We start from the raw sequence: 27,551 nt of genomic DNA, 5'->3' as shown, positions 1-27,551 counted from the left end.
CTAAAATGTCTGCATACATAGAGCAGTATGTTAAGAACTGTGGCCGCTGTGTAACGAGAAAGACACTGCCTAAAAAAGTTGAACCACTGAATCAACATGACCAGCAGTGGGCCGTTTGACTTGGTGTGCATTGACTTCCTCTCAATCGAGCCTGATTCGAAAGGTATTGGCAATGTTCTCATCGTAACTGACCATTTCACACGCTACGGCCCAAGCGTTCACCACCAAGGACCAGAAAGCGCTGACTGTGGCCAAGATACTGTGTGACAAATTCTTTGTGCACTATGGCTTACCTTCCCGTATCCACTCCGATCAGGGGCGAGATTTTTGAGAGTGGGATCATAAAAGAGTTACTGAGTATGCTGGGAATCAGAAAATCCAGAACGTCTCCCTACCATCCACAAGGAGACCCCCAGCCGGAAAGGTTCAACAGAACACTGCTTTCCATGCTTGGTACCCTAAATCCTTCAGAGAAAAACAGATGGAGTCAACATATTAACAGACTGGTACATGCTTACAACTGTACTAAGAATGAGGCGACTGGGTACTCACCATATTATCTTCTGTTCGGAAGAGAGGCTCGTCTGCCGGTGGATGTGTGTTTCGGGTCTTCACCTGATGGAAAGGGAGTTGGAAGCCATCGACAGTATGTGGAGAGAATGAAGTCAGACTTACAGAGAGCTTACCAGTTAGCCACTGAAACTGCCCAGAAAAGTCAGCAGAGGAACAAACGATTGTACGACAAACGAGTGAAACATCAGACCTTGGCAGTAGGAGATCGTGTGCTGATAAGAAATCTGGCCTTGACTGGAAAGAACAAACTCTGCGACAAGTGGAATTCTGTTCCTTACCTGGTGGTGGAACAACTAAAGAACTTACCTGTGTATCGCCTGAAACCTGAATCCGGCATGGGATGTGTAAGAACATTACACCGAGACCATCTCTTACCTGTTGGAGACCATGTGAGGTTGGCTGATACTGGGGAACCAAAGAAAGTTTCTGCACCACCGGAGACAAGGACAAGATCTGTGGAAAGAAAACAGAGAAGAGGGATTAAGAGAAAGAAATGCAGCTGTGAGGAATGACTCTGACTCTGAAAGTGAAGAGGATAACCTGTGGTATTACTGCCCAGACAGGGTTGAGACACCGCATGTTGCACTGGAAGAAAATGCAGTGGAGGAGGAAACGGCTTACCCTGGAGCTGAACTGGGTAGATCTCTTGCAGAAATGGCAGAGCCAATGTTCACTGAAGAAAGCTATGAAAAACTCTCAGATCAGATTCTTGAGGAAATGGGAGATCCTGGTTTAGAATGGGGAGAGCCTGGCATAGCTAATGCTAAAGAAGCATTAGAGACTGTTCATTCCCACCCCAAAAGAAACATAAGACCAGCTGTCAGACTGAGCTATGATAGCCTAGGCCGGCCCACTAACCGACCTTTGACACTGGTCCATAGAGGTATGGTGATACATGTAGAGGGTGGGAAAGAGGCAGAAATGAAACCCTGTAACACCCTGTGGTGTCACCCTATGGCACAGTGTAAATATTGTGCTCAAGTAAATGCTTATACTGAGCCTAAAGTCACTTTTAAAGTGTAAAAAGTAATCTCATGGGGACATGAGATATTTAGTAGGGGGGAGCAGACCAAAACCCACCTGCCTTCATTGATGACGTTTGGGGATCCAAATCTTTTTCATGATATATAAATAAATGTGTATGCTTTTAAGAACGCGAGCATATATCAAGTTAGATTGTTTTACACACGTAGTTTTAACCTACAAGTTAGATCTTTCTTTATTTTATTGGTTCAAGAGAGTTAAGTCCCGCCCGCGCCTATGTCTTCTGTTTTTTTTGAGTGGTTGTTGAGGGGGGGTGATTGACAAGGCGGGGAGGCGATATGCAGGCGATGAGAGAGACGCGCTGTATGCGAAAAATAGAGTTGTGAATGATTTACGAGTTTTACAAGTTTAAAATATTGAACTGTAATATTGATCGCGTGTGAAACACGATTCATGTTTATTTTGTGTTTATTGTGAGTTCGCTGTGAGTGTTTATACGACATTCCGTTATCTTTAATCGTCAGTCACGCGCACGGACTGTTCGTTAATATCCAGTAACAGTTACACGTCATTCATCTGAACCGGACTGTTAAATTAGCGGAACATTTACACAGAACCGATTGATCCGTGAAGCAGTGTTGTTTCCTGCACGACGCAGGGGAAATTGAGGACCAGATAGCGCCCCAAATACCCGCGATATTTGGGGTTCCTCTGGCTGCGTGGGAGGAGCGGTTTCCTCGGCGGGCGAGAGAGCAAGACCGAGGAGCTGCGGGAGGCCTAATACAGGAGTCCAGGATCGCGGTTTGCTTCACACATCAAATTGAGGTACCAGTGTTGATTTTGTTTGTGCTCAGGAGAGTGAAGGGGCCATTTGTCAGTTTCCCGGCCACCACGAACACAAGCTACGATCCAGGCCTGCAACGGTGTGTGTGTATGTTTATGTTTGTGTATGTGGGCCCACAAAGTTTAATTTTCTTTCATATTGTGTTTATTCAGCGTGCTTATTAACTGTGAATATTCCAAGTGATTTCTGACATCCAGAGTGAATAAGTTTGTACATTTCATTTCAAGTGAAGTCACTCGTTCCTTTAATTCTGAGTGTTTTGTTACAGAGACCATTCCTGTACTCCTGTCCCCTGAGATATAGCTTTTTGGGGGGTTAATTTGGTCAGATCTAAAGTCTATGTGATTGTGTGAATACATCACAGCATTCAAATTCTATCTTTGACTTTCTGCTTCTGTTCTAATTAAATTCTTTATATTTTGTTACTTATCTAAGAGTTTGTGCTTGACTATTTATTATAGTATATAGATAATATATTATATATATTACATTTGAGTATAGTACATAATTATTAATAACTTCTAAAGGAGAAGTAAATAATTTGTGACACCAGAGGGGCCTAACTTCAACATCTGTAGGCACATAGTTAATGAATCTGGTGCGCTGCCCTATTTAATCAACATAAAGACAGGTAGGGGGCGCTACACACACATATTACATTCAAACACGAGAAGCACTAATGCAAATGCAATAGCAAATACAAAAAAAAAAAAAAAAAAATCCAGGCACCTATTTTTCACTGTAAAGGCACAGATGTTTGTTGGAATCCAGCAATTATCTAGCGCATGCAGTAAATACAACAAGTGTTTCATGTTTGCAGGTGTTTTTTTTTTATCTATTTGTATTATGTCCCGATTTTCTGGCATGGCACAACATGAGCTTTGGCTTAACAGAGTCTTGCTCCATAACCAAACGTCTGTTTAATGGCATCAAAGTAGTATCTCTGCCAGCCCTCTTTCATTCTTTCCTCGTCATTGCTGGGAACTCCTCTGGCCTCCAGAATCAGCTCTGTCTCACTGCCTTGATTTACGAAGTTTAAAATGACAGTTGCTGCGTGTCCTGAAAGAGAGTTAGAAAGAACTCAGATTTAAGCAAACAGATCCAACAATAGTGATGAACGCTGGCCATAAACAATCAACGAGCAAAACATTTCATAGACTTTCCTTAATATATACAACACAAATAATATAGAAAAATAAAAAACAAATAATATTGAAAATGATTATGATTACTAATATTAAAGGAGCATGTGGATTCATTAAAAAACACTACATTAATATATACAATAATAAACCATACCAGCTGGCCAACTTGAAAACCTCCATTTCATGACAATTTTCTGGTCTGGAATCTGAAAGAGAAATGGGCAATTTTTACAAAATCTATATTGAAAATTATGCGTCAATTGAGAAATGCATGAAAAAAGTGAAATTCTCACCAGATAAATCAATTAAACCAAATTAGTTTATTTAACAGTTAAAAATCATTATAAGAGATTCATTCTCACCAGTTCTGCAAACTGCCCATTAACATTTCCTTCCAGCAGCCGGAATTTGCCACCTGAGCACCCATCCACAAAGGCAGCCAGGTGTGTAAATGCTTGTACCATCTACACACAGAAAAACAAGGAGCAAGTGAGTTCAGCATCAAATAATCTATGTATAAAGGATACATATACATTTATTGTTTCAACTGCGTATGTATGGACTGACAGGGCAAGAGAGGAGTTTATTCTGACCTCTTGGTTTAGGAAAACCCTGTACAACTCTTCTGGTGAGGTGAGAAAGGTATCTTTTATAGTCAAAGATACTGTTGAAATTTTAACTCCAGTGTTGGGAGTGCTTTTTGTTGTGGAGGATCCCATCTGTGGGGGGACCAAAACATTTATACTCAATTTTGATACAGAGCTGAAATATTAATGTGCACACATATCACTTGAATCCAAAAAAACAAACAATAAAATGCAACTGACAATAAAATACAGAGTGGATGTAGGACCAGCATACTGTCTAGTATATATTTGCGTTACCAGAAAAATTAACAAGAACTTACTTGGGTTTTTGTCTAGTTTTGACCTTGGCTTGTGTCTCCTGATTCTGTCCGTTAATTGCATTTTCTGTTGGTAAAATCATACCCTGAGAGAACTCTGTATAAACAAGTTATGAGAATGTGATGAGCTGCACAAATAAAACAAGGCAGAAATTACTAATAGATGACGTTTTAGATCCATCACCTGTTTTGAGATGTTTGACATAGTTGCCCAGTGCCATTCTGATTTTCTTGACTCCCTCCTTCCTCATGAGGTCAGTCAGAGGTGTGTTTGGCTGGTCTTTACAAAGTCTAACACAAATCTGTACAAAAAAACAAAAGTTAGATTTGCATTCAACATGCTCGCTCGTATAGAAAGAGTCTTTAATTGGGAGAGAGGTTCACTTACATCTAAGTCATCCATGTCATTTTCATCAGAGAGATTCAGTATTTCCACAGTGCCTTTATATTTGATTCCTATTTTATTTGTACCTACAGTGAAGAAAAAAACATGTCTTTTATTTCACCACAACATTCAATTATTATGTTTTGTGTGTGCAAACAGAACTTTGACTCACCAGTCCATGAGGCTTTAACAACCCACTCATAGAAGTAGATGAGTTTCCCTTTGCGGTTGTTGATAGAGGCCTCGCCATCTATATTGCTGACGTCTGTGATCTCGCATGAGCCTTCTTCACCCTCTACACGAAGCCCAAGAAGAAGGCTATTTATTGTATCTTGAGACCAGCTTGTGACATCTCTCTCTGTCCTGTGGTTTACGATTAAGAAACAAACATTTATAAACAGTTTATTTGATAGAATTAGCATATAATTCACATTTCAAAAGAGAACTATGCAACTACTAATGATTGCAGCTTCTCCAAATTGTATAGGGGAGTAAATGTGTGTGTGTGTGTGTGTGTGTATTAGTGCTGTCAAACGATTAATTGCAATTAATTACATCCCAAATAAAAGTTTTTTGTTTACATAATGTGTACTGTGAATATATTTATAAATACACACACATGCATGTATATATTTAAGAAAAATATGTTGTTTTTGTATTAAATATATTGATATATAATATAATATATACTGTATGTGTGTGTATTTATATATGCATGATACATATACATAGTACACATATGGCATATTATGTAAACAAATCTTTTATTTTGGATGTGATTAATCGTGATTAATCATTGGACAGCACTATATATATATATATATATATATATATATATATATATATATATATATATATATAAATAAATATATATATATATATATATATATATATATATATATATATATATATATATATATATATATATATATATATATATATAATAGTTATCTATATTAACACTCTCTCTCACACATGTGTGTGCATTTGAGAGCGGCAAGGGATAATATAGATAATTATATAATATAGATTACTTATTCAGATAAGTAACATTTTAAGTGGTACATTTCAAAAGACATACTCAGTTTGCTTTTCATCAGAAACACCCAGAGTCTAATTCTGTCTCACATTCATGTATTTCCAAAAATAGACTGTGCCAACCACTCACATTCAACTACTGGACATTCCAGAGGCTTCCTCGAACACTGGAAAAACTAACCTAATGGCTGTAAGAATCAGATGTAGGCAGTATTTGTAAAATATTAAAGAGTTTTTACGTTTTCTGTGAGGTGATATGCCATTCTCGATTCAAACATTTCTTAATCTGTTTTTATATACAGTGTTTGGCCGCACGTTGAGAGAGTATATTAGTTTAAAATGATCATTTAAAATGATCAAGTTAAAGTATAGAATGGTCATAATTCTGAAGTCTGTAATAAATAACATGATCTATATACTTTCCCCCACACATTTATGCAAGTTTAACTCAACATCTAGATGAATACAAGTGAAGTTTTAAAATAGAATTTCATCTATTAAGAGACACTCCATACAGCTATTTAAACACAAAAGGGCGAAAAAAACTTGTGGTTTACACGCTGTTGCCGACATGCACGTGTTACATACCAGTGCCAGTTATTGACATTTGTCGCATCTGCTCTTTCTTCCACAATCCAGCGCGGGTCTCCTTCTCCCCATTTGGCCATGACAGAATTTAATTTAAAAGAACTGAGATGTTCCGATAAACTGCGGTTGCGGGATAGTACCTCAGGGATTGACAGATGTAAATTTGTGAATTACACAATAAACGTATGCAGAAGGAGCTCAGCTGATTTGCTGCGTCGATGGAGTAGCATAAATATTCATGAGAATATACAGGACCAGTGAAGGACCGAACGAGTATACCTATATAAGACTAACAAAACAAATCTCTTAAGGAAATCCGAAGGAGGCAGGGAGGAAATATTCAAGGAGCATTCGAGAGGTTAGTTGTCCGCTTAACTAGCTCGCAGCTGTCCCCCTAGACCTTTATTAAGCCCCCATAGAAAGTCCTAGAACCGGAACTGAGTGAAGAAGCTTCCTTTAGAAACCAGAAACTTGCGGACCTTCTTGGCCAGAGATCTTCATTACCTAAGTTTAAAAAAGAAGGAAGAAGAAAAAACCCTCCTTAAACCTCAACTTTCGACTGTATACCAGCCATAAATATAATTTCTCAACTGTACTGAGCCCCCTTTGTGAAAAAAGAAGAGCGCTTACTTGTTTTAAATGTGTATATCTTAAATGTGTATATAATCTTAGTGTATTTTATATTACACTGTTCTTCAACTGAACTTTATTATACTTATAATTGAGTACTTGGTCATAATTAAAAAATGTTTTAATGTTTTTTGATATTGCACATTACAGTTAAAATATTTAAAAATGCTGGCCTACTAAATTGTAGCTTCATTACAAATCCGTAATTATAAATATATTAAAATACATGACATAAAAGTTTTAAAAGAAAAGAGATGACTAGACTTAGTCTGCTTTATATATATATATAGAGAGAGAGAGTTTGTGTGTGTGTGTGTGTATGAGAGAGAGCAACATTGTACAAGCTTACCATTGTAATGAAGACCTGCCAATGGTTTTATATATAATTGCTTTTGTTTAATACAAATACGACTGTTAAACTTGTTATTATGCACAATGGTAAATTTTCCAAGGGGAATGAAACACAGAAACAATATCCATATTACCTTACTTCAGAATGAATCTGTTATCTTTTTATTTTTTTCTGGTATTAGATGACCCCAATACAAGTGTGAAAATGAGATGTGTGGGAAGAGCACAGTCTGTATGAAACTGACAGGTTTTCTTTTACTCGTCAGTACATAAGTATGTCCAGCAGGTGGAGCTCATGTAAAGAGCGCTGGCCTTCAATGAGACCTGCTGTTATATTAGAAAATGTATTGATTATTGGCATTTGACTGTCATTAACTCACACTGTAATAAAATTAGAGATCTTGCTTTTGATGCTTTCAAAGGAACATGCCTGATCACCCTTTTTGGAGTAACATAAATCTGTCCTACACCTACCTACAAGTAAAACCAACTGAACTAACAAGTTTGACATATCAGAAATAGTTTTAGTCATGCGTTTAGGCTACTATGGTTATATGATTATTTTATAACCCTAACACTCCTGTTCTGATACTTGAGGTGTATATCTAAAATATCTTTAAATGTCTTGACATTATATGTTATTTAAGGGTTTGCCATATTTTCTATATATTGTCTTGCCAGGAAATGTATTATGTAAATTAAAAGTACAAGACAAAATGCCTACCTTATGAATTGTTTAAATTAATATAAACAGAGTATAAACCATACAGACAAAGACTATTCTTGATTCCTTTTCAACCTTCTGGAAGTAAATAGCCAACACAGGAAATCAAATGAATTATTCAGAGCAAACTGACAGGTGAGCATCTCATGCACTTCATCAGATCAGATAAACAGGAAAAAAAGTGTCTCGTTCTGCTTTGTGTGCTACATTGTTATGTTATGTCAAATTAATACATGAAAAAACATAGCCTTGACATAGCATTAAAAACATAATTGTTCAAATGAATAGAATTATTAAAATGTGCATTTTAGAGTATTTTTTTAATCAAACCAGACAAAAAATGTTATGTTACCTAATAACATAACATCCAATAAAAATACTATACAATACAGATGTGCATTACATTTATCTGAGAACCACAATCTTGTTGCCATATCACAACAAGGAAGAATTTGAGAGCCATATTGGTGTTTTCCTGTGTCAGTCAAATTTGTCTTCTACCCCTATGCTGACTTTGTTGTTCTTGGCAGTTGCTATCATGCATAGCAAACTACAGTGCTATCCCAGGAGGAGTGCAGCTCTGTACCCACCAAACAGACTGACGGAGGGCCACACAGTGGTGTATGAAGAAGAACCTGACAATTGAAGTACTTTTATAATGTTGCATTATTGCTTAAAACTCATCTTTAATGCAAAGTTGCTTGTTTATATGAGACTTAAGTGATAACCTTTGTATCACGATTTTATATATCATTTACGTTTGTGCAGTATCTGAAAGATATTGTACAGCATATAATTCCGAGAAAATGAGTCGAGCTCCCTTCATATGCATTAATTGGTTTTGCCTGTAGGTGGCGTTATATGTCCATTTTTTTTTTTTTTTAACTGCCTTCTTTACTCCATATTGTCTGTCCGTTGTTTATCACCTTAAAAGGTGTGCTTGACTGGTTGTAGATCTTGAGTAAATACATAACACGTTTCCATTTCCATTTTTTATTTGACATACTGACCTGCTACAATGTATTGCATAGAATATGACTGCAAAAGAAAATGCTTTATTATTTACATTACAAAAATCTGAGGTCAAACCAGATCAAAGGACAGTTTCTGGGTAAAGAAGAAAATGTAGGGTGTAAAGTCATCATTAGAAAAAAAAAAAAACATAGCCATTTATTCATTCAAAGGTATATAGGCCTACTACATTGTGTAATTTGCAATTAGGCAAGACAGCGCTTATGTTCATATTTTCATATTGCACTTGGGACAAAGTGACATTTTGAGGTTTTCTGATATTACAATTTCATTAGGATAATTAAAATAAAAAAAAGGTTCTCTTAAAAAATAAATAACTGCCAAATTAACAAGATGAGGTGATGTTTAAAACTTGCTGTTTTGTGCCTCACAACCAAGCAAATTTGAGAATGACCATGATGATACAAACTCTTGCTGCTTTTTGTATTCTCTGTGCAACTGGTACATCAAACGTACCATACATTATTTGAGTAAGCCGTTCACAAGTTTACAACAGTGTAAACCACTTTTTACTGCTTCTCTATGCATTACTGCAATGCATGCTCCTAGACTAAAGCATAATGAACACTAGTTTAAAACCACAGGCTCCTGGGGCTGACTGTGAAACAAATGTCCTTCAAGAGACTGAAACTCAAGCAGCAGGAGACATTACATTTAAATGAGGCAGACAACTGAAAGCTCTCCCCCTTAACCACTTTAGCATTAAAAACTGTTAAAAAGCTGCCTAAATAACAGCCTGGTCCAAAGAGAAGTGAACACGCCATAAAGAAGATCCCATCATGGTCAGCACAGATCAAAACCTTTACAAATAATTCCAATGATAAACATCTCTCATAATTCTGCATTATATATGTACACATTAATTATTACTAAGAGGAGGTGAAGTACAAATCACACTTCAAAAAACAAATAAATCCTCCTGAAGACCGAAGTCTATTGATCATATCTCACTCTTAAATAAAAGCAATATATTATCTCATGATCTTCAGTCAACAAAAAAAAACATCAAAACACAAGTAAAATATATAAATACAAATATATATAATACACACACACACACACACACACACACACAACACAAATAAAAAAGAAACAAACTGATCAAGAAAAAGAAAAAGAAAAAACTGATCAAGCTTACAAAGCTTAAGAAGCTACACTCTCATTAGATCCACAGCTTTCAGCATTAAAAACAGGTTGCTGTTGTCACGCTGATGGTCTCACCTACAACAATCTCTCCCCGATTTATGGTAACTATCTTCCACAAGCATTTCTCCTAAAATCTGAGTGTAAACTTTGCGAGTGTCGGGTTTTCTCAGTGGCGGGGCATGTGTCTTGTGAGCGGGAAAGGCAGGGTGGAGCGTCTGCAAGCCTTCTCTGCTGCCACCTCAAATGCCGTAGTTAGTATTTTCTTAAATTATAGAAAAATCTCATTTATTTTAGTTGGATTGTCTAAATCTAACTCAAATTCAGACCATAAATGTCTCAAGCCACTAATGATTAAAGTGAGCTATCCATAGGCAAAGGAAGACATTCCACTGTGAGCTAACAGACCAAATTGAACCGCTTCCACTTGTTATTCTTTTCCACATAGCAGACAGAGAACAAAGCTCCTCCCTTAAACTAAAATGATTGGTCAGGACGAGATCAAAGCCCCTTGGGGCCTCACTGGGCGGGGCTTGTTGTGAGCGCACCAATGCGAGCGCACACATACCAGCTGTTGTCAAACTCTCAAAGTAGCATTCACCACTAGTACGGCTCTCCACGTGACAGGAGCTGTTTGCTTTAACCCCCGCCCCCCCTTAATCTGGCTCTCTGCTTCTTCCCTTCCCCCTGTTTCTGCCCAGTCTTAATGGAGACTGCAGCTTGTGGCTCTTTTGCAGCAACTTGATGTTTGGTGGATGTTAATACAGGTCAAAAACTAAGGGCCTTGCACTGGTCTACCACCGCACACACGTTTGAGTAGTAATAATAGCTAAGTTGTGGTGGAAATGGCTCGTGACGAAGGGAAAAAGTAAGCAGGTGAGACATCAGTTCTGCTTCACACGAGTAAGCTTGGACATTCAGAAATGGTCCTCTCGAGACATCACGAGAGGCATCCACGATCAGCTTTTTGCAGTGTAGATCACAATGAAGGACAGCAGAGAGGAGATGATGGCTTCTTTAGAGAACAGAGGATCACGCTAAACGCTCAAAAAGAGGCGAACAACCCACTTAAGGAGCGTCATGGGGCTCGGTAGAGCAGGAAAGTCTATGTGCGGGTCCACAGTGTGCAGTTCATCGTCGGCAGTCTTCATTCTCCGTTGTAGGCACTAAGTTCATACGAGGGATTCGACGGTGGCTGTGTGTCTGACAATCATGTACGTGAAAAGTAGAACCAGCATTAAATTCCAAGTGATTAGAAAATATAGATCACTTTTTACGCAAGCAACAGCTCATTCTGAAACCAGAAACAGTTCAAAAAGAAAGTTTTGAATAGAAAGATCGAGACAAAAGCCTTTCTTCTACAGCTATAGCTTTGGACTGAATCCTAACATTTGAGGAGAGGCCTTCCAGTGAAGGGAGAGCCATATATAAAACAATCAGCAGTTCTGAAAGTTATTGGAGAGAAACCATTAAAATACAGTTGTAACAATGACAGTCTTTGTATAGAGAAAGAGCTCTTGGTATCTTGAGAGGTAGTGTGAGTGCTGCTTGTGTATGACATGATCTGATAATCATAATTACTGACAGTAAATGTAATGCTTCAGAATACAGTGGAGATCACAAAAAAATAAATGTCTTTTAGCTCATCAAAAGCTATGGAGCGTCCATCATGATCCACTTTTCTTCAATCTCATTGTTTTAAATACAACTGAGTCCCTATCCAATATAAATAAGCGTCAATGGTAATACTTTGTATTTGTTTCCGAAGTCCCTGCATATTCATATCTTAGCTTGCTTAAATATGAAGGATGGCAGCGTAAGCTCCACCATCTGAAAAGTCTTAAAAATGTGCATTTATCCTACAGTGAGAGTGTGTCAGGCAGTTTCCTTTTATTATATATAAATATATCAGTCCTTTGTATAAAAATAGATCAAATATTTGTTTGTTTGGTTTTTTTTTTTTAAAAAAAGAAAACACATTGTATTATTCATTTCCCATAGAAAACATTGGGATGGCTGCATGAGGACACTGTGGTGCGAGCCGTGGTTCAGGAGCGCACCAGGATCTCCATGATGTGGTCCAGGTCGTTGATGTCTGAGAGACAGAGCTGTAGGCTGCTGCTGGATGTGCAGCTGGAAAGGGTCTTGAGGCCATCGTCCACCCCGCTGCTTCTCTGCGCAGGAAAGGCCAGGACAGAAATGTCAGAGGAGTCGTACATCGACGTGTCGATGTCTTCAAAGATGTCATCCAATGGCAAGTCTGTCAAGTAGCTGGTGGAATTAGTAATCTCAAAAGAGCTGAAAAGCGAATCTGATGACCTTGTGTCGTCCTCACCAGCAAGGGATGGCAAAAGTGTCTCGTTTTCAGTGCCACACAATTGGACCTCCTCATCCTCAGCCATCATGAGGGGGAATGAAGGGGACAGTGCTCCGGTTAGGGGTGGAGGACAGTCTAAGGGCACAGGTGGCAGGTCGGGGAAGTGGCGTGGGGTGGAGGTGAGAGGGAGCGAGGGGCCGAGCGGGGCTGGTGGCAAACAGGTTTCCCCCTCCTGTCTCATCTCCTGCTGAATCTGGCGGAGGGTGTTGGCCAGCAGGACTGAACGGTGCAGGCTAGGTTCAGCTCGCCGCTGGCAGCTTTGTAGCTTGTCTAGACACAAGTCCAGCACCAGCTGCCTCTGCTGAGGATATGGCAAGTCCTGGGCAGGGTCCTCACATGTGCTCAGCTTACGTTTCACCCCCCGACCCAACATGTACCTAGAGATAAGAAAAGAGAGGGAAGTTCAGAAAAACAGAACAGGAACGTTTCTTTCACTGACCTACCTTGCAGTGAAATTAAATATTACTTAAGGGTGCATATTACTTGCGCACTGTGTTCTGTTTGCACATCACAGACATACATCTACAAAAATCAAACCTAAAGCATCATTTAATTTCTATTTTTGTGCTATAGGCCTATATTTAATTGTGCTATTACTTGTAATTTGTTCATTTGTTCATTTGTTCTTGTCTGTCACTTGTCGTTAATAATGTTTAAACTTTATATTTATGTTTATTTTTGGCTAGTGATTTTTGCTGTGATATCGAAATTGAAATAGAGAATTTGAAAATTTAATTGGTATCTAAAATATTGGTCATATAAGCTTATTTATTAAAATACAAGATAACAGATCAAAAACAATGATAACAGCAACTATTTAATTTTTTGTGGCAGGGCCAGTAAAAGTTTGAACCACTGGCCTAACGTCTTTGCAAAAAACCCTCAGTAGACAAAACTCTACATGGTGCATGCCACTGTAAAGAATTTAAGTCTTTCCCTCATAGCCTCATTTTCACACATGTACAAATTCAATATTGTGTACTCATTGTAATCATGATTTTTAAGGAAAGGAAAGGTTAAGGCTAACCAGTGGGCAATGACTGCCCCGAACTTCAACATAAATAGTATTCATTGCAAAAAAGTATATATTTTTTTTCCATAAATCATGAATTAATAATTCATAGGCTAAAATAAATACCACTTTTAATGTTTTTGAAAAGTCTCAGCATCATATTTTACAACTAACCTTGCTTGGTCATAAAAAAGGTTGAATTATCTGATATTTTAAGACACTGTTAATACTTGACATGTTTTTCTGCATGTTGGTTGGATCACATGAGATTGCATCCATGTTCTACTGATTCCTGCAAAGTTCACTGTGTGGTCTGCTCCAGTTATTAACTTTGCATGGAATAAACCAATTTCGAATTTAACACCACCATGACCATTGTTTGTGCACACAGAGACTATTGCTGAACTCTGTTCTTGACAAACACTTTCGCCTTGAAATTTGCCTGTTATCTGATACATGACTGATAACATGAAGCTTTAACTTGACACAGCTCTTTCTCCTCCTCCTCCTCCCTAAGCAGGACTTCCTGAGAGGTGGGTGCATTAGCTCAAGCTCCTCCTGGCTACGACTGCAGTACACTTGAGAATAAGCTCATGCTTCGTTAGCACTCCCTTCTCACAGCGGAGGAGGATACGCAGCACAGGAGCGCAATGCTTACTGCTGCAGCTTCTAGCCCGTGATGATTCTTACAAGCAATGACCTCCTTCAAGATACACTTTTAAATTCTGCAGCAATGCCATTGAAAAACCTTTCAGTGAACAGTTCTTAAAAGAACCATTTTTTTTCTTAGTGTGAAGAACAATTTTAATAATCTAGAGAACCTTTCCCACTATAAAGAACCTTTTGTGCAAAGGAAAGGTTCTTTATGGAACTATGGACCTGTCAAATCTAAACTGTAAAAGGAAGTAGCCATTTTTTGAGCACTGAAAAATGGTTTTCTAAAGTATGCAACCCCATATTCAAAGCTACTATTCCAAGCCACAAATTTTGTTTGGGCCATACGTTTATGCACCAACAAAAGCGAAATGTGGCTTGTAGGCCCACGATTTGAATCCCGACCATAACTGCTCTGTCAGATAGCCGCCTTGGATCTGGAGAGCTGGAGTTTGAGTGGAAAGGGCTGTAAACGTGAGAGACTGTCTATCCACCTCTGCGCTCTCTGTGGTGTAAGCGCCCCCCCTCCCTACATCCATCGCTCTGAACGAAGGCAGACATCCCCCGCAGGTCTGGTCACTGACTGCTCTTCTCTACTGCAGGGTGCACAGGAAGCTGCAGGAGCCAAGAAGAGCCTCTCATGTTCAGAAGTGAGATGGATGCATTAGATTTTGTAGTCTCAATCCCAACATGTAGAAAAATGTGCAGTGTGTTAAGGCTAAGTTAAGATTCGGGCAATAGATACCATAACCAGTCAAGAACCTAACTACAGCATGAAGGGAAGAATATCTTTAATTACTAATCTTTAAGAACAACTAACACCATTTGCATCAAAGCAAGTTTGATTAAACACTTTTAATGCCTGAATGTGTGTGCCTGCATGCATGGGCTGCAGCGCTCAAGTGTGTCACGCCAGGGCTAGCTGTTTTATAGAGATGCACGCTGAGGCTGCACTCTGGGCTCATTCCTGCTCAGCCCTATAGGTGCCGTTCCTACAAAGAAGTCACAAGGCTTAAAAAGGGACATTTTGTATTCCTGCAGATTTCACAGCTGAATTCCGGCAGGAGCACATGTATGCTTGGAAGAGGGTCTGCAGTCTGTCTCTGTCAGCAACATGAAGCTATAAATGGAATGCGTGTGAGCAAACCACCACGACTATGGATGGACAATATAATCAAGAAGAATATGGAGTGGAAGAGTTCATATTACATATGACTTATCATGCTTGAGACAAGCATCAAACAAGTGTTAAACCTTGAGAAAAAGGTCATTGACTGATTTGTGCATTCAATTGTGCATTATAAAGCTTTTTTTAAAGAACTTCAAATTTGACTTGGTCACTATAAAGTCTTGCAGCTTTAAATCAGCAAGGCATGATTTTAAATTGGGCCCCTCTGGTTAGACTGGCCTCTGTGGTCTGCTTGCCATGGCAACAGCGGTGGATGAGAGCCTGGCGCTTGAGTGGCACACAGAGTCTGCAGCTCAAAGACAATAAGCAAAACTACGGAGACGACCATCAAAGTGGGGAGAACACAATGGGATCCATAGAAGAGGTAGCATTGCAGTAGAGTACGCTGTGTTGCATCACTTCAAGTGTGCACATATCCACCTCTTTCTTCTACGCGGAAGTAAGCCTATGGGTGAGACTTCCAGTTCATTAGCCGCTATAGGTAAATAACGAGGAGAATAACAACGTACAGTAAACGATAAAACTGTTTGCACTACAAACCAGTGTGTTCATAATTAAGATAATAGATTAAAATAATATAAGACACACCAACTTTCAATATCAAGCAGCAAAAACAAACTGTTTTGTTCAGCTAAAAATAGGAGTGGACGCAGATGAGACTGGAAGCCAGACCCATAGAGTTTACAAATGGCCGCGCCCTTTTACGACAAGAAAAAGGTTACATGGATACATGATGGTACTTCAGTTTGTTTTTTACCTGGTGACTCAGAAGTGAGGCCGACCATGGAAAGCAGCACTACGGCAATACAATGATACCAAATTTTAATAAGCAAAACAGATTATCTTAACGTGTCCAGTAACCAAATGTGTAGAACTGACTTTTAATAATTGTTATATAAAACCGCTGTTTGACACAATAATAACTACTTAGACTTAAACAATAATGTTTAATTTGCTAATTAAATCAAATACTTGTTTCTTACTTATTTTGGGCTGCTGACTCCATCAATACTGCCTGTTTTGCTTTAGCATGTCACAATCCCTCACAAAATATGTGCATTTCATAACATTTTTGCTTTTAACAACCAACTGTAAGGTGAAGATCATTCAACATTAAAATATAATATTATATTGTACTATTCAATAATACAACATTAGATTTCAAAGTTAGAATTATGACTCGGATGTATTTTTTCCTACATCTGTAGGAGATTACTACATTCAGTGACAGAAATTACAGATTTTATGGAAAGTTCTTTGACTTTAAATGGAGTATTTGAACATTTTCCCACTCCTTTACAGACTGCAAGTTAAATTATGTTTTGAATACTTACTTTTGTCATTACACATTTTGACATTTGACAGCTTTTTGTTATTTTAGCAAGTGGGATTTTTTATTTTGTGCAACAAAAAAAAAATTACTAATTTCTACATGACGGAACATGTTGATATTTTTGAACACAGCATCATCAAATTAAGTAATATTAGGCCCTTTTTTGACATTCAGCAGACATTCTTTAAGATGCAGTGCTTTGTAATAATAATAATGATAATGATAATAATAATAATAATAAACTAAATGATTTAATACATTTGCTAATAAGTAAATCTTATTACAACTTTTATCATTTTTATTAATAATGTGTAAAATGTAGTATCAATAACAGACAGTTACACTTCTATAATGAAGGTGCAAGTGTTGACAAAGTGTTTTACAGACCATCAAGTTATCATTCATACTGCCTATGCAACACACACAAGAGTCTGAACAACTGAGAAGTGACTTCATACTTACAGCAGCACAGCACCGCATAAATTAATAGCAGCCTAGCTCCACACAGTTTCACTGAAGGTAGAGAGATAAGGACTTCATTTTCCATCACTGTGTGGTTAGTACATAAAAAAATTAATGAATAGAAGACCACAAAGTGACAGACAGCACCGAAAGTATCTTTAGTCACACTCTGAGGACAAGATAAGAGTTGCTTCAACTCATGGGCCAGCTTAAGTTATTATACTTCCTGCACGAGAGCAAACTGAACTGACCGTGGTTGAGTCATTTTTTCCATCTTCTTCTCTTCCGGTTACCCTCCCACTGGCCCAAAGGAGGCAGTCACGATATAGAGGACAACAGGAAAGAGTCTTAAAAAAAAAAAAAAAAAAAGCAGGAAAGAGAGAGAGGGTGTACATAAGCTAGAGCAAGCAGGAGCTTCTAGAAAGGTTAGTCTGTGAGAGGAAGTGGGAGGAGAGAACGAGAGATTGAGTTGAAGAGTGTAAGAAAGAGCACAGGGGATTGACTGCGAGTAGGAGGGAGGGAGTAGGTGGCAAATGCCATTGACAAGCCGACTAAGTCTTAAATTAATGAACCACTGGGTAGACAGGCCGGATGTCTTAGTTTGGGCAGCTTTGTAACTGGGCGGCTCCAACAGACTCACGAAGTGACTCAGGGTGTTAGTCACGCTGACAGACATGAATACACGCTCATATGAAGCCTGCTTATCTTATCAGTGGTGTAAGTCTTTGAGTCAGTGGTGAAACCTCAGTCTAGTATAAAATTCAGATGGATTTATTCAATTAATCTAAATTCTTGCCTACTAAGAAATAATTAGCAAGTAATACATGACTGAGGTGCAAGTTGTTGACAACCCTGCTTTACATTCAATTACACACTAAAAGGGATACTCCACCCCAAAATGACACTTATCCCCATGTCATTTATAACCCATAAAAGCGCCGTTCGTCTTCGGCACATAATTTAAGATATTTTGGATGAAAACCAGGAGGCTTGTGACTGTCCCGTTAACTGCCAAGTAAATTACACTCTCAAGGTCCAGCAAAGTATAAAAGACATCATCAGAATAGTCCATCTGCCATCAGTGATTCAACCGTAACGTTATGAAGCGATGAGAATACTTTTTGTACGCGACTAAAACAAAAAATAAAGACTTTATTCAACAATTCGTCTCCTCTGTGTCTGTCCGCATCACCATTTTGGAGTAACGCTCTTTTGTATCAGCTACACTGCACAGATGAGCGGTTTTCTTTCAAATCAAAGCGTACATACACATAGAAAACGTATCCTTGTGTCACGGCTGACACAGAAGAGTGTAAGCTGCTTGCGTTCAACGGATATTCTCCAAAATGGCTCTACGGTTATGCAGAGAGATACAGAGGAGACAGATTGTTGAATAAAGTCGTTATTTTTGTTTTCTTCACATACAAGTATTCTTGTTGCTTCATAATGTTACGGTTGAACCCCTGATGGCAGATTGACTATGTCTTAATACTTTTCTGGACCTTGACAGTGTAATTTACTTGCCAGTTAATGGGACAGTCACAAGCCTCCTGGCTTTCATCCAAAATATCTTAAATTGTGTTCTGAAGAGGAACGAAGCTTTGAAAGGTTTGGAATGACATGGGGTGTGTGAATAATTAATGACAAAATTTTCATTTTGGGGTGGAGTATCCCTTTAAAAATAAGAAGCCATTCACTTTTTCAAGAAAAAAAAAAACTGCAAAAACCAATTGTTAACCTTTATGTAAGAAGTTAATTGACTGTTTGACAGCCATGAGAGAGCAGAACCTATAGTTTACGCACTATTGATTTTCTGCAGAAACCGACAAGAGTTATCAACTGCAGAAGTCAAATACATATTACAAACCTGTACATTTCTTTAAAAACCTTAAGGTGATACTTATGGTTCAAGTGAATAATCCACAAAATACCCAAAAGTGACCATACTACACTTAAACTCTTACTATGTAACATAATATAACAACCAAATAAAGTTTGTATCATTTTTTTTTAAAAACTCCAAATACTAGCTGCTTTCAATAAAAAACTGGCTTTCGCTTTCCGAAAGGCAGCTGAAACTAAAACTGCACGTAACTTTAAATCACTCCTCGAGTTTTTCCGCGTATGAAGACACATACTATGAAACATATACTCATAAAGATTCATGTAAAATTACACATCATTCATTCGAATTATGAAACTTTAGTAAAACTGAAACCTGCATTCATGCACTCTTGGCTTTCACTATTGCTGTACTTAAGACATGTTTGAGAAACACGACTGAAATACCGTAAGAAAATACTATTTTATTCTTTAATAACAGGTTTGCTAGAAACCCGTCCAGTCACGTATTACCAGTGAACGTTAGTCGGGTCCAAACATCAGTGTGGCAAAATCGACCCCATTACGCAAACGAGACCACGTACGACGTACAGAAGAAAACGCGAGGTACCAAAGTATCTGTGTTTATAGGCTGACACACAATGATACAGATATTCAAACTAGTATAACCTTACATACTTTTTGCTAGGACTGCTCCAGTTGTAAATAAACTAGTGTGGATGGAGTAACAACTAACTTAGACAAGCTCAAGTATCGTCAACATAAACTCTAACTTTAGTAAAGCGGAGCAGTGCAGAACAGTGTTAATACATAAGACAATTTCCAAAAACAGAATGATAACTAAGGGCTTCTACCGGGCTCAAATTACATCCAGAAAACAGTCTGTGAAAAAGTCGTTACCTTGACGAGGAAAGGGAAACACCATCTCCTCCGCCGGGGCTCAACTTCCTTCTTCACAACAGCGGACTCCACATCCAGTCGACACATTGATACAGTGGGAATTCCGTGTTGGTTTTTTTTTTTCTTTTCATGGACGCCTCGAACGCTGTGATGTCCCTTTGACCCATACCATTATGTTTGGCTCAAACCAGTTGCTTCGTTGTTTAGCGTTTATTACAAACCGACTACTCTCGGAGACGTGCGCGCGCACCGCTAGCCTCCGCGGCTAAGCTCACAGGGATGCGCAAAGAATTAGCCAGTTAGCTAGTTCGTACTTGGTTAAGTGCTGGCTCTGTTCTATATGGAACTACGAAATTAATTTTACCCAAGATCCGCGAACGACCGCTACATCCTCTTGACTGATAAAAAACAAGATGTACGGTTGTTTAAATCGGTCGCCGAACTTCGCGTTGAGCTCCTGGTCCAAATTCTGAACATAATTTTGCGCAAAACTACGCGACGGATCACGTCTCTACGCAGGCACGAGAAGAGAACTCTCGCTACAACACTGTAGAATCAACGGGAAAAGAACTCAGCTGATTGACGGTCGTCAGGTGGGAAGGCTGTGATTGGTCGAACGCGATCTCAGACCCGCCTAGTAACTGCCCCTGATTGGTGGAACGCATGCCCCCCTCTCTCATGCCCAGCCCACAGACTGAAAACGTGACCGTATGGAGCACCCGGTTACTGGACTACTTCTTCTCTAGTCTATCACATTCGTCCCCCTAACATGCCCAGCCCCACAGACCGAAAACGTGACCGTTTGGAGCACCGGCTATGGCACAAACAGCGTTGTAAATGGCACGTTTGTGGCTTTCCATGTCCTTTTTGCCAAGCATCCCGTGTCTATTTTAAGAAAACTTAACAAGCATATGAGTACTACAGATGCTAACAGTTAGATTTACTGTAGAATTCTCTAAACGATGCTTTGCAAAGCTTTTTACTCGAGTCTGATATAGTAGGCAATAAAAACTCACACCTATGTGTCTTGTATAATACAACATTTTCTGACATTAATAATATCGGCGCGCAAGCGGAGGGATTGAAACACTGACGTTCATTTGAGTCACATCTGCTGACGTCACTTGCGTTAGAAATCGTGCAGAATGAAACCTTGACGGTGATTTAAGGAATGGAGGTCTTACTGTACGTTTACTCTCTGGAAACATTTTAAGATTTGCGCATGTGTTTCCCTGGCATTATTAATGATTAATTGATTTTCTTGCTGTAGCAATTCTTCACTTAATGGGAACAATATGGCATGAGCATGACTAAGTTTGATAACAGCTGATCTCCTTAATAGTTGATTGCAGGAGTTAAAAACCAATAAAAAAAAAAAAAAAAAAAAAAACCACGGCAAAAAAAAAAAAAAAAAAAAAAACAAGGGCCAAATTATTAAAGCTACAATGCTCATATAAAATGTTTATACTCTATACTAGTTTAAGATCATAAAATAAAACAACATCCTCTTAGAATTTAAGTGTGAGACAATGTAGAAAGAAAACAGTTATCAAAGTGTAATAACCTATAATCTGCACAAACATAGTTTATGCAAAACTTTTGACAAAACCAAATAATATATATGTAATAACTGGAGGGAAATGTTGACTCCGTATTATGTTGACCGATTCTTAAGTATTAAAAAAAGAATACTGTACTAAATGCATTTTAAAACACTTCATATGTATAAAGTGTTATGACACTCAATGCATAGAACTAGACAAATGCCTTCTCGTTATGAGGGGGTCTAGAGGACTAATAGACTGATATACTAAAGCCAATCACCAGTATTAAAAAAGTTTCACTTATTTAAAATCAATACTGAATCCAATAATTTTGTGCAAACTAACTCACAAAGCACTAATTCTGTGACCGATTTACTATGTGCAAAAGGCTTTTGTGAATCAGGCTTATTAAGTCCTCTAGAGTTAAAAAACCCACCCTGAGTTTGACCACAGCCAACACTCACCCGTTTGCAGGAAATAAATTAAATAAATTAAGTCACAATATAAAATGGGTTGGCCCCATTATACTTAATTTGTTGATAAGACAAAATATAAGAACTTGGACGTCTAACAACAAACAAAACCTACGGGGCTGAGCTGACTGACAGCCAACTGCAATCAAACCTTGAGAGGAAAAAAAAACTACTTTGTGCAAATGAGCACATAAATGTAAAACATGCATCATCGTTTGTATACTTGGTGCCTTTTGTATATTGGAGTACTGAATTTAGTTCCTTCAGTTTATGGATTTTGATAAATGGAAAACTTGAGTTGTTGCACATAAGAATCTAATCTCTTCGGTTAAAATCAATTTGTAGAACATGTACATAATGTTACAGTAACATATTACAAGAAGAATCTATTGTAAAAAAATATATAATTTATATACACATTTAGACAATCTTTTTTGTCTCCCTTATGAAAATATCCCAAGCTTTTACAACTTTTGTATACATCTTGTTCTGCTCTCCGTAGTGTCATGAGTATAAAAAATAAATTAAAAAAAAAAAAAAAAAAAAAACAGCATGTCTGGACAGACAAATACAGAAAAATCATTAAAACATACCAAGGGTATGCAAATAAGATGACTATGGTCAGCTCATAAAATCAAGGCCATCCTTCAAAAGACATCAACTCTTTTCCCTGAAAGGACTCCAGACTTTACTTGCTTTCCATAAGGAACAGAAAAGCCAGTAACATTAAGACAAGCGTGTAAGTCTCTGAATAAGATCGAACCTAAGAACCCACAATGATTTCCATGATGTGATCCAGTTCATTGAGATCAGAACGACATTTGGGGGTGGATACTATGGAAGGGGAACTGTGTGAGGGTGCCAAGCTGTCAAGGATGTCATAAGGGCCCATCTTGGGTGCGCTCTGCATGCCTGTCAGCATGGTGTCCAGATCGTAGTAGGAGGTGTCCACATCAGAGAACAGTTCCTCGAGAGCAGAGTCCACCTGGAGCCGGAGAAACTGTTTTTTTTATTTCAAATGTAAATTTTTTAAAAAAAAACTTGTCCAGTGGGGAGGTCCCCCCCCACCACTTTGGTGAACCCAGGGTCTTTGGACTCTCTGTAGAAGCCCCATCCTCGGTGTCTATAATCCTCATCTTCTCCTGAACCAAGTCTAGAGTCTTCAAGGGCCTCTTCATCCCTCTCTACACCACTGAGCTCACTCTTTTCTCCCAGCACTGGCCTATACGCCCTGCCAGGCACACATTAGAGACAGTATCGCTAACTGAAACGGAGCACAGTGTCTCATCAGCTACCACCTCCTCTTCACGGCAACCTTCGTAGCTGATGACAGAAAAGAGTTTTAGGTTCTGCATCCTGCTCTCGCGACCTGCAAAGGACCTCAGTGGCCACCAAGCGCTCGGAGGGACTCTGGCCTGGACAGCCGCAGAATGCTTCAGTGACCATATGCCAGCTGCCATCGTGGGTCATCTCCTCCTGAATCTGCCTAACTGTGTTGGCAATGAGAACCGAGCGGCAGAGGTTGGGCTCCACCAGCATGTGGCACAACTGCAGCTTAATGAGGGACATGTCCAGCAGCGACTGCCGTTGCAAGTTGTACGAAGATGCCACCCTGGCACCTACCAGGCTTTCGTCGGATATCTCTTCATCACCATCGGAAAACTTACGCTTGGTGCCCTTGGAGAACATGTTTAGCCTACAGAAAAGAAAAAAGGCATAGCGATGGTCAGTTCACATTCATCCAATTTTGTTCAAAGTCAAATTTTGTTCAGTTTCTTAGATCGGTAAAAATGTTCTTTACATTTTTTTAAAATGATAATTGTTGCGACTTTGGAACTAGAGTATAAAACCAATAGAAATATCAATAACAAAAGAATACATTTAAGGAAAATCATTCTATAAACATACATTTCAGTGCTTTTAGCCTAACAAAAACATACAAACAACAAATCCAGAGTTAAATTATTCCTTTTAGAACATTTAAACTGTATAAAAACATGTGCCATGAATGTCCATGAATATATGTATATATTTAAAAATAAAATGGATAATTAACTATGATGATCACTATGACATTTTAAATACTGGATCAAATGACTATCGATCAAAAAATGTTTGAGTCTAATTGTAAAAAATTTTTCAGCAGGAACAATAAACTCCTACGCTTCAGAAGATCAGAATATTTTTGAGGCCAAAGATCACATCTTACATTCATGGTCAATCCACAACCACCTAAAGTATGCATAAATGCATTTTAAATGTAGATCTTTGAACATGAGGGGAATTTGAAGATTATTAAAATAAAACTACATTAAGTCACACTATATCAAATGACTTATTTAGCTAATAAAATGTTGGAATTGTGCTTCAAGGCTTTGAATATTGATAAAAATGGAGGGTGCAAGTAGATACCCCAAACAGAAAGTCTAATGTGGAGAGCCACAGTACTGAGACGAGGATCCCTGTCTCCGTGGCCAGCCAACCAGGGTTACAGGAGCCTAAAAGTGACAAACATGCATCCAGTATAGGAAAAACACATGACACCAACCAGCATGACAAAGCACATTATCTGTCATCACACTAGCTCTTGACCGACTGAGTGTATGTGACTGTGTGTGTGTATGTATGTTGGGAGGAGTAGGGAGGGGGCACAGGGACCTCTGATCGGCTACATATACTGGTGGGTAGTTGAAAGGTGAGGACAACATAAGACAATAGCTAAACAATGGTAATGAGTTACATTTTACACATCAAACTCTATGCAAAACAAGCAAACCAACAAATCCATTGAGTGCAAGCACACCAAAAACCAGCACATGTATTGCAAAAGTCATTTCATGTTAAGAGGGATGACTTAACATTATGGAGATGATTTGCTTGACAGTTAACCAAGATCACACACAAGAACTTTAAACCCATAACCCACACTGTTAACCATATATTAAGGGCATGGTGGTGTGCCTACCTGAAGCATGGGTGACATCCCAGCACTGTTGAAAAAGAGACCAGAGTGCAAGCTGACACACATCCGCTGCAACTAAAACTACAACCAACATTTCGTACACCAGCACTGCATTCAGTTAATAATAGAGTGCCGCAAGAAATGAGTCCTAAAACCGGGAAATGAGTTCAACCTCGGGTTCCATCGTCCCGAAGTCAGTGGGTTTTTAATTAAATACCTGAAATAAAATCTGTGGTTAACAGAAGCTCAATGTGTTTCACGTTTTATTCTGCAACATAAAATCCCACTCATTACTTTTCTGAACTTTTTTGTATCTTGAAAAAGCTCTAAATGGAACTTCAGAGGCTGTCGCTTGTTGTGTTTATTCTCATGCGTTTGCAAAATATTCTAACTTTCCAAATTGGTGCATTTAAAGATTTGGCAAAAACTCGGTGGTGGTGACAGTGAAGTCCTGCGCCCGGAGTGTAGTTTGTTTATATAGCTTTTTATTTCAGCGGATTGCATTTAGTCATCAAAGCTGTTCATCTGTGATTATTATTAAAGATTATAATAATGAGCAAAACATATGAGAATCATAAACTTTCATTGTTCACTTCGCTTATTTTTTGCAATTATCCAGAAGTCAGTGAAAAAATCCTTTTAGTTTTTTTTTTTTCTTTCAAGGGAACCAGTATGATGCCAACTTCTAGAATGGCCTAACGTTACAAAAATGTGTCATTCCTGCAGCACTCTATATCCAGAAAGAATTTCAGATCTCCATGTGCTCTTAGGTATAACAGTTTCAGTTTGAGGAAACTGGAATTCTACATTGCAAGTGGTGGCACAGAACAAATCAAAAGAAATGAATTGAAGAAGAAAAAAATCAGTAAAACAATTCTTCAAGTAGCTATAGTCTAAACTCTAAACTAAATCAAACTTACAGCGAAGGGGGCAATGGATAATTCATCCACAGTGCACGTATCACACAGGCTCCGCCCACAGACTCACCTCCCCTCCCCCACCGTACTGACGTGGGCAAAAAGTGCGCTACTGGGTAAGTAACAAAATAAATAAAAACCAGTGAAGTAAACACCCAAACTCTTCATTCGAAGGTTCGATTGACAATAATCCACTAGATAAGTATATAAAAATGAGGTACTCACAGACTCCCTGACATGCGAGACGGGGAAACAAAGGTATAAACCTCTCTGCCGAGACGACAAAGATGGAAGCCATTTTGATTTCTCAACGGGTCCGCTGGCTAGTCAACTTCGCCAAACCCCAAACAGCATCTTCAACTTTTCCGAACGCTTACCGTGTCGACAAAATGCACGTGAGGGGTGAAATATATTTTGGAAACACACACATGACATGTAAAGGCAAATAACAGGGGCGGCTAAACATGGACCGCACGGTCACTTCCGCAAACATGTGCCGCTTTTCAAAATCGACCAGCCGCGCTGCGATTTAACCATCGCGGATCGGTCCGACTTCATAATATAGATTGTATTTTAAATCGCACACGCCAGTACGCTTAGGCTTACCTCGTGTATTTATTTGTGATCTTTGGTGGCGAGCGTCATAAGCGTCTGTAGGCCGGGTGTAATATTGAAGCTGCCGCTCCTTCGGCCTCCAGCACAGATTGCAGAGAGCAGACGGCGAGCAGCCAGCTGCAGCAGTGAAAGGCCGAGGGGGGCGGGGCGTGCTTCTTGATCGACAGCAGGCCTCCGCGGGAACGGGGAACCCCGAACAAAAGCGTCTGTGATTCAACCCTGGGCCCCAACTTCAACAATGCACATCTTGTTTTGCAGGCATCTTAAAAATCAAATGGACACGCACGAGTTTGATTTTTCTCAGAGTAGCTGCACACTGAGTTATTTAGCGGTCCGATTTCTCAGCCATTCGCACTGCCCAAAGAAGACGTTAATGGATATAGATAACATTGAGAAAATGTGTTAATGTGTGAAAGAATACACATTTTATTTAAAGGGAGTTATACTGATGGCAGTGTCAGATATTAACGTTGTGATAAAGTGGCAGTGTTTGCACTTTAATTTTCTGGGGCATTTTTACATTTATGACTCTTTTCTTTTTAAGTCATGATGTAACTAATATGAGCACAGTATGTTAATTAAATTCAATCTGTTAATTCAAATCTTTAAATGGTTTCTGTATGCTAGGGCGTACAGACATTTGAGAAGCAGGAGGTGATGTTGGAGGAGATACAAACTGTAAAACTCAATTAAAATAATTAAAATAAAAGAAAAAAATTGTAGGTATGTTATTATGTGTTGGATAAAAGCTGGAGATTTTCTGACATTTTTTTTTAAATATGTAAATGTCCTTTGTCATTTTGAACAATTTCAAGAAAATCAGATTAGATTATATAATAAGTTTTGATAATATTATTTTTGACCACACATTTTAGCACTCACTTTTACAGTTCAGCAACCAGGAGTGTACTAAATGTTTTTTTTTTTTGT

At 38.6% G+C, this 27,551-nt stretch overlaps 1 protein-coding gene and 2 pseudogenes across 1 annotated transcript; all 3 read right to left on the bottom strand.

Moving 5' to 3' along the window:
• Positions 1-2,028: 2,028 nt before the first annotated feature.
• Positions 2,029-6,915, bottom strand: LOC109101827 (activator of 90 kDa heat shock protein ATPase homolog 1-like). Its single transcript, XM_042747071.1, has 9 exons — positions 6,462-6,915; positions 5,008-5,198; positions 4,839-4,921; positions 4,635-4,752; positions 4,461-4,547; positions 4,140-4,270; positions 3,909-4,010; positions 3,701-3,752; positions 2,029-3,460 (listed from the first exon to the last, which is right to left on the bottom strand). The coding sequence occupies exons 1-9, from the start codon at positions 6,539-6,541 to the stop codon at positions 3,288-3,290; spliced, it is 1,017 nt and encodes a 338-aa protein (XP_042603005.1). The 5' UTR covers positions 6,542-6,915; the 3' UTR covers positions 2,029-3,287.
• A 5,341-nt stretch (positions 6,916-12,256) lies between these two features.
• Positions 12,257-20,290, bottom strand: LOC109113439 (annotated as a pseudogene).
• A 2,348-nt stretch (positions 20,291-22,638) lies between these two features.
• Positions 22,639-26,154, bottom strand: LOC122141013 (annotated as a pseudogene).
• Positions 26,155-27,551: the final 1,397 nt, after the last annotated feature.

Source organism: Cyprinus carpio, chromosome B20 (genome assembly GCF_018340385.1).
Source record: "Cyprinus carpio isolate SPL01 chromosome B20, ASM1834038v1, whole genome shotgun sequence".
Taxonomy (NCBI): Eukaryota; Metazoa; Chordata; class Actinopteri; order Cypriniformes; family Cyprinidae; genus Cyprinus; species Cyprinus carpio.
This window is presented reverse-complemented; position numbering and strand designations above follow the sequence as displayed.

Bases quoted from the DNA above. Each gene is read 5' to 3' on its own strand.
- LOC109101827 (XM_042747071.1), bottom strand. From the start codon at position 6,541: ATGGCCAAATGGGGAGAAGGAGACCCGCGCTGGATTGTGGAAGAAAGA. The intron at 4,753-4,838 runs GTAAGTGAACCT...TTTTTTGTACAG, and splicing joins ATGACATGGATGACTTAGAT to ATTTGTGTTAGACTTTGTAA. The intron at 4,011-4,139 runs GTCAGAATAAAC...TTCTGTGTGTAG, and splicing joins GGGTTTTCCTAAACCAAGAG to ATGGTACAAGCATTTACACA.